This window comes from Callorhinus ursinus, unplaced genomic scaffold, assembly GCF_003265705.2.
Source record: "Callorhinus ursinus isolate GAN/ISIS: 27379988/994484 unplaced genomic scaffold, GSC_fseal_2.0 scaffold150, whole genome shotgun sequence".
Taxonomy (NCBI): domain Eukaryota; kingdom Metazoa; phylum Chordata; class Mammalia; order Carnivora; family Otariidae; genus Callorhinus; species Callorhinus ursinus.
Window position 1 is genome coordinate 52,160 of NW_027397212.1, and position 6,693 is coordinate 58,852.

Below are 6,693 nucleotides of genomic sequence, written 5' to 3' on the forward strand. Positions count from 1 at the left end.
TGCACATGCCAGGGCCTAATGCACACACACCTGCTCATGCCAGGGACGAGCACACACACCTGCTCATGCCAGCACCTGGTGTGCACACATAGGAACCCCCATGGCCCTAGCAGTAAGCTGGGCCTGTCCTTGCCACCACCTGTCACTCCCGTGAAGCGGCCATGGGGGATTAAGTTGCAAGTAGCTGGCACATTAATTATGGGTTCTTCAGGAAACATTCAAAGGAGCTCTTTGGGGAGAAGACCACGAATAACACACGCAGTTTGAAGCAGAAGGGCTGCCCAGTGGCTCTGGCAAGGAGGCTCGGGGCAGGGACACCCCAGCTGCCCAGGGGCTCTCAGACATGGAAGGAGGCTCCAAATGGGGCACCCCTGAGCCTGGCCCCTCTGGGACCCTCAGGCTGGCTCACCTCACCCCTTACCTCACCCACTGGTAGGGGTCTTGGCCCCTCACTCTCCCTGATCCTGACCTGCATCACACAGCATGTTATCGCCAGCCACTTCCCACACTGGCAGGTCTGCCTGCTCTGGCCCCAGCTGGAGCCCAGTGCTGGCACAGCTCCTGGCCAGAGTGTGGCTCCATCCAGGAGTGGTTGAGATGCTGAGACTGCCCGGGCAGTGGGAGGAAGGGGCAGTGCAGGGCCGCCACCCATGGCTGTGACCGGGGACCCGAGGAGGGCAGGGCTCCCCTAGGGAGACACCCCTCCGGCGTCACACCACCCAGAAGTGTACAGCCCACCAGGTGCAACACTGGAAAACACGGCACCTGACCCACCTGACCCTGAGGTCGGGGCGGCTGGGGAGGCCCAGGGCTGCAGGGTGTCCCTGCTACACAGAAAATCAGCGGGTTAATTACACACCCTATAAACAAGCTGATGTGAGTTAGGGAAGCAGCCCTGCAGGCCTGGCACTGTGGAGCTCGCAGTAAATCAGGGGCTGTGGTGGTCGGGGGGCGGGATGAGGTGGGCGGGGCCCAGGCCCCGCCCTCCAAAGAGCCAAAACGGCTGTAAATCTGCAGAAATGGCTTTTATGTAGCTCTGGGTTTTATGGTGTCATTAACGTCCCTCCTGATGCTTAAGGGGCAATGAAATGAAGTCCTGAGGAAAGGGTAGGGGCTGCTCCCCTGGGGCTGGGGCAGGGGGAGGGGCAGGAAGCAGGGACAGGGGCTGGGGTTGGGGCTGGGGCGGGAGGTAAGGGTAGGGAGGTGGCCCCCACAGAGCTGGACTCCTCAGGCCCAGGCAAGCCAGCCACCTCCTGCCCCCGGGCCCAGGGGCCTCATGCCTGAGTCCAGGCTGAGTATGGAGCATGGCGTGGGAGTGTCAAGTCCCTGGGGGGCGGCTGCTCCGTGCCTGGGGCCCTTCACTCCGAGTGCCTCCTGGCAGGACCCAGAGGCAGAGCGTCTCCCCCACCCCTAGTCCTCAGGAAGTCAGGGAATGAGGGTCAGCTGGTCTCTCCCAGGGCAGGACCCTGAGCATGGGTGATGCTCCCTCCGATTCCCCGCCAGTTTTGGCCCCCTTCCCAGCCCCGCTGCACCCTGAGGTGTCTGGCCCTGGGGAGGCATTCAGGACGGCTGGGGGCTGCAGAGGTGTGGGGCATGCATGGGTCCAGCCAGCAGAGGAGGGGACGGCAGACTTACCGAGTAGCCTCTGCCCGAGACGGCCTGCGTAGAACTCTGCGGGGAAGGAAGCATAGTGAGGAGGGTCATGGCTCCCAATGGTGGCCCCTCCTCTGAGGACCGCCCCTTGGCCCAGGACCTGAGCCTCCTTCAGAACCCCTGTTCCTGGGTGCTGATGGCTGACGGGCCACTCCCGGGGCGGGGGGCGGGGCATGACAGAAGCCGCAGGGGAGGGCACAGCAGAGGGTCCCAGAGCCCCAGCGGCCTTGCGCCTGTGCCTGAGGACCCGTGTTCGGAACCTTCCTCCAGAGACGTGGCTCAGCCCAGCAGTCAACCCAACAGAGAGGTGGGCACAGTCACCATGTCCCCTCAGTGAGGGGCTCAGTGCTTGGGCACATCTCGGCCCCTTGCAAGGGCCAGGTCCCATCTTTTCACACATGGTTCTACCAGCCACAAGAATGGAGGGGAGGCAGACCCACCCCTCTGTGCCCCCGTGGGTCCACCACTGACCACCCAGCAGCCTCCAGCCTCCCAGGGTCACAGCGCTGCGGGGGTACGGGGGTGGGGGGCAGGCTTCCTGGAAGGGGAGCTGGATGGGTAACCTCGGGGACACGGAAGTGAGATGGCAGGGCACACTGTGGCCACCCAGGGAGGTCCCCTGAGGGAGACCCAACAGCACTTGGCGGGGCACTCTCGGGCTTGAGTGGGCATTTCAGATGTGCCGGGAGAAACCAGTGAGGAGCGGGGCTTTGCAGGCAGCTGCACGGGGAGGGGCCCTCCGCTGCAGGGCGGTTGGATGTGGGGGTGGTTCAGGGTGTGAGTGAGGAGCAGGTGCACAGCGGGCCAGTGTGGGCTCATCCGGGACCCGCAGACCAGGGTCCAGAGCGTGCTGGAGGGGAACGGAGGTCTGGCTACAGATTCCTCCAGGACAGTGGATGACCACGGTGAGTGGTGTGCGTTGGGGGGGGGCGGTCTCCCTACTGCAGCCTGGACTGCTCAGCTCTGCACACAGCACCCCATCCAGCCTCGGCCAGGGCTCTGACCCTGGCCACATCCCGAGGGCTCACCCTGGCGGGGGGGCCCCACACGTAAGCCCTGCTGGTGGGGGCAGGCGGGGTGCTGTAACTGCTCCCCAGCGTGCGCCCTCAGGGCCGTCCCTGATGTGCTCAGAGTCCGTCCTCACGCGTCCCACCGGCAATTAGAGTCCGAAGTAGGACAGCCCCACAGCCTCAGACAATTACCAGCCTATTTTCCCATCTTGTGGCAACAAGCTCGGGGCCGGGCAATTAGGCCCTCCTCCTGGCCTCCCCCCACAGGCCGTGCCCCCAGGCCCCTATTGAGATGATAATGAGAGACGCTCACTCCATTCAGAAACCCAGCCCCACGCCTCCGTGCTTCTGCAGCTGGGGGTCTAGGAAGACAAAGGCCTGGGGGGGGTCCGGCACCCCCTCCTGGGGGACCTCCCTCCTGGGGGACCTCCCTCCTGGGGGACCTCCCTCCTGGGACCCCTCACCGCCGTCTTCATCCTAGTCTGCCCTGTGCCCAGCGACCCCCTCCTCCAAGTGGCTGTGACCAGGGAGACCCAGGGGCCCTGGAGGGTGCCCAGCACGCCTACGGCTGGCCATATCCAAGTTCAATCCTCTGTGCGCTGCCCGGTCATCCCACACTAGGCCTGAGGCTCAGGGGCCTATCCTCTGGGACACTGTCCCCAGACCAGGACGCCCTCGCTCCCAGCGGCCCCAGCAGGCCTGCCCACCAGGCCAGAAGCACTGCCCACCGCTGTTCCCGTCACGGCCCCACCTCCCTGCCCACTGCCCAGCCAGCAGCACCAGTGGGCCAGGGCAGACCCCCCAGTTGGACAAGGGCCTCCCCATGACTCCTGCTGGGGCCTCACCCAGGTTCCTCATTTAAACCCCTCCTAGCAGGGAAGTCCTAATTAGTGAAAAACTGTGTTTTAGGGAAGGCAAAATGCTAACTGCAAAGGCAAAGCCCTCGGTGAGACTCTCAGGTGCTAAGCACATGGCCTGCAGTGTCTGCCGGAGGCGGGGGGGGGGGGCAGCTGGGGGCACCTGGGGGACCAGGAGCGTTGGGCTGAGCAAGCGGCGGGGCACTCACGTCACTGAGCTGGTCCCGAGAACTGCTTGTCCGGGAGCTGGTGGCTTCATGGAGGCTGTCATCCCCACTGTGGCGGTCGGCCCCTCTGGATGCGGTGACCTTCATCTGGGGACAGGGAGAGGCAGGCTCAGCAAACACAGACCCAAGCCCTCTGCCTGTGGGGGCAGGGCAAGGGCACAGCCAGGGTCAGGCTCCTCACCCCTGCCCTGACCTGCTCACCCACACTGAGCCCCGGGCCACAGCCCAGGGAGAGGGCAGCAGGGGCAAGGCTGTGCAGAGCTAACCATTTACCACTCGGAGTGGGAAGAAACACCCAGAAGAGCAGACGGCACACAATGGCATAATGCCACTCTGAGCTCTGGCCTGGTTTCCTGGAGCCGGTGGGCCGCCCCGCCACCTCACTGCGCCAGGGAGCCGGACACTGGGCCCCCGCGGCAGGCCGGCGGCAGTTCACCCACCCTCGTGGCACCCATGCCACCACAGTCCCAGGTCTGCACAGCTGGGTGTGGACTGGCCACTCCCCACTGTGTGACCTAGGGCCACCGCTAGACCTCTCTGTGCCTCTGCACCATGTCTAGGATGTTGGCCAGTGTCTCCAGCTTTTCACGCAGAAGCCCGGATCGGACGCTTGTGCCCACTTTACAGACGGCCAATCCAAGCCCAGAAGGTTAAGTGGACCCAGAGTTCCTGTTCCTCCTTTCCTTTTCACTGGGAAATAACTTCAGACAGCTGCAGGTCAGCCCCGACCCTGACCTCCTGCGGCCAGGGAGTCACCACCCCAACCACGTGGCCTATAGGTGTCCTGGGTTCCCCCGCTCACTGTCTGGGGACCCACCACTTCCCGAACCCCCAGCCTCCCTATTCTGGAGCGTTCTCGCAGCCCCGTTCTGTTGGCGTGTGGGGCACCCGCAGACCATCGGCACCCTGTCTGTGTGCCTGGCGCCGTCCTTGGAGCAGACCCAGGTGGCTGCTGACCCCTCTCCCTGGTGCTGCCCAACACCCCGTGGGCCAGTGTGGGGACACCACGGGGCATGTGTGTCCGGCCCTCCTCTTCGCCCCCAAGCTCAGCGCAGTGCCCACAAGTGCAGCAAAGTGCAGAACCCGCCTCACGACCAGGGTCAGCGAGGCCTGGCCAGGGTCCAGAGCCTACAGCCAGTCCTCCACACCCAGCTGTTCTGTCTCAAGCACCCTTTAGCCTGGAGACCCTGACTCGGCCAAAAGTCAGGATGGGTCGGCAAGGCACCCTGGCTATGATCTAGAATATTCCTGAGTCCCGGGGAAACACCCTCAGGGCCTCAGCCCCTCCTCCTGCACACCCGCGGCAGGCTCAGCCAGAAGCCTCTCTCGAGGCAGCCCCTCAGAGCCCCTGCTCCCCAGGGCCACCCCAGGTCCCAAGACGGGGCTACAGCCCCCAAAAGCCATGGGCCCTGTGTTGTTGGCCAGCAGTGTCCACAAGCCACAGCCCAAGGCCCCAGGTGCTAGGGCCCAAGGGAGGCCCAGGCCTCAGCACCACCCTCCTTCTCTGAGGTAGGCCAAGGGCAGGATCCTGGCCCCACTGCAGGCACGAGCCCCCACATCACAGGCCTGTGGGACCCCTGCCTCCCATGCTCCGTCCTGCTCAGCTGAGCACTGGCCAGCGTGGCCTCTTCTGACTGTCCCTGAGTCTCAGCTTCCTTACCTCTGCAATGGGGATGCCCACTGAGTCCCTCACATGTGGCAGAGTGCGCGTGCACGTGTGTGTGCGTGCGTGTGCGAGGTGTGGTTCTGTCTCCTGTGCCCTGGGCCGGCACCGAGAAGCCACCAGGTGTCACTGTTGTCACCTGCAGGCTCGCACTGCTCTGCACCCCACATCCGCCCTCCCCCAGAGTGGAGACAACCAGGGCCTGGGGGACCTTCCTTGCTGCCTTGCTGGGGGAAGCCTCTGTAAGAAACCAAGAGTTAGAGTCCAGTGCTTCTCAAAGTGGGGTCCCTGGGCCAGCAGCATCAGTAGCACCCAGGAACTTGTTAGGAACACAAATCTGCATTTTCAGGACCCACCCCAGGCTTCCTGAATTTGAAACCCAAACCATGTGCCATCAGGCACTCTGGGAGACTCTGCTGTGGCTCAGTTCAGATCCACGGTTTGGGTCATTAGTAATCACCCCCATGAGCCCCACACTCGCTGCTGGGGGACAGCAGCTCAGCTTGAACCCAGGGCACGGTCCCTGCCCCAGGAGCGAAACCCAGAGAAACTGCAGGGACAGGAAAAGACCAGTGCAGGACTGCCATGTACAGTTGTGAAGACTGTTCACTGCACAAGTTTACCCAGTAAGAGGAGAGGGGATGGAGGGGCTAAACTACAACCCACACACAGCTGAAACTGGAAGAGGGAGGGTGCCACATTACACTTCACACACACAAACAGGCTGTCTCCTCTCTGAGCTGGGCCCCAGAAAGGATGCCTCAGCCTGACTCCTTAGTGGAACCCTGCAGGAAGGGCAGGCTGGGGTCTTTCACCCTTCCTTGGGGGACCAGTTTTGGCTCCGAAAGCCCCATTTCCCAGAAAAATCCTGTAAAACTAAGTCTTGAGTTGTGGGAACCACCCCAATCCCAGACACAACAGGATGGCTGGTCACCTACTTCTGTCCCCAGGCCACGACCCCAAAGAGCCCAAGCTGGGGTTTGGCTATCCTGTAGCGCGCCTGCTTCCCTAGCTGCTCAGAAATGTTGCTGGCCAGCTACGCCGGGGTGGGGTGAAGGATGGCACACCTCTGCTTCCAGCTGGAGCTGGAGAGATGAGGTCAGTCTCTGGGCCTTCAAGTCCATCTGCCCATCTGTCTACCCACCCACCATTCATCCACCTGTCCATCCATCTGCCCATCTGCCTGTCCACCGGCCACTCGTCCACCGTCCACCGGCCACTCGTCCACTTGTCCATCGTCCACTCGTCCATCGTCCACCGTCCACTCGTCCACCGTCCACTCG

General features: G+C 63.3%; 1 protein-coding gene across 13 annotated transcripts in view; it reads right to left on the reverse strand.

The window, feature by feature from the left end:
• FBRSL1 (fibrosin like 1) overlaps positions 1-6,693 on the reverse strand; it is a 78,720-nt gene that overhangs the window by 45,346 nt on the left and 26,681 nt on the right. For 12 of the 13 annotated variants that reach the window (XM_025861596.2, XM_073890412.1, XM_073890409.1 and 9 more), the window contains exons 3-4: positions 3,730-3,834; positions 1,636-1,671 (exon numbers count right to left, since the gene is read on the reverse strand). In XM_025861596.2, the coding sequence (XP_025717381.1) occupies positions 1,636-1,671; positions 3,730-3,834 (141 nt within the window). The remainder of the gene's footprint in view (positions 1-1,635; positions 1,672-3,729; positions 3,835-6,693) is intronic. The other variant, XM_073890410.1, reaches the window with a different exon arrangement.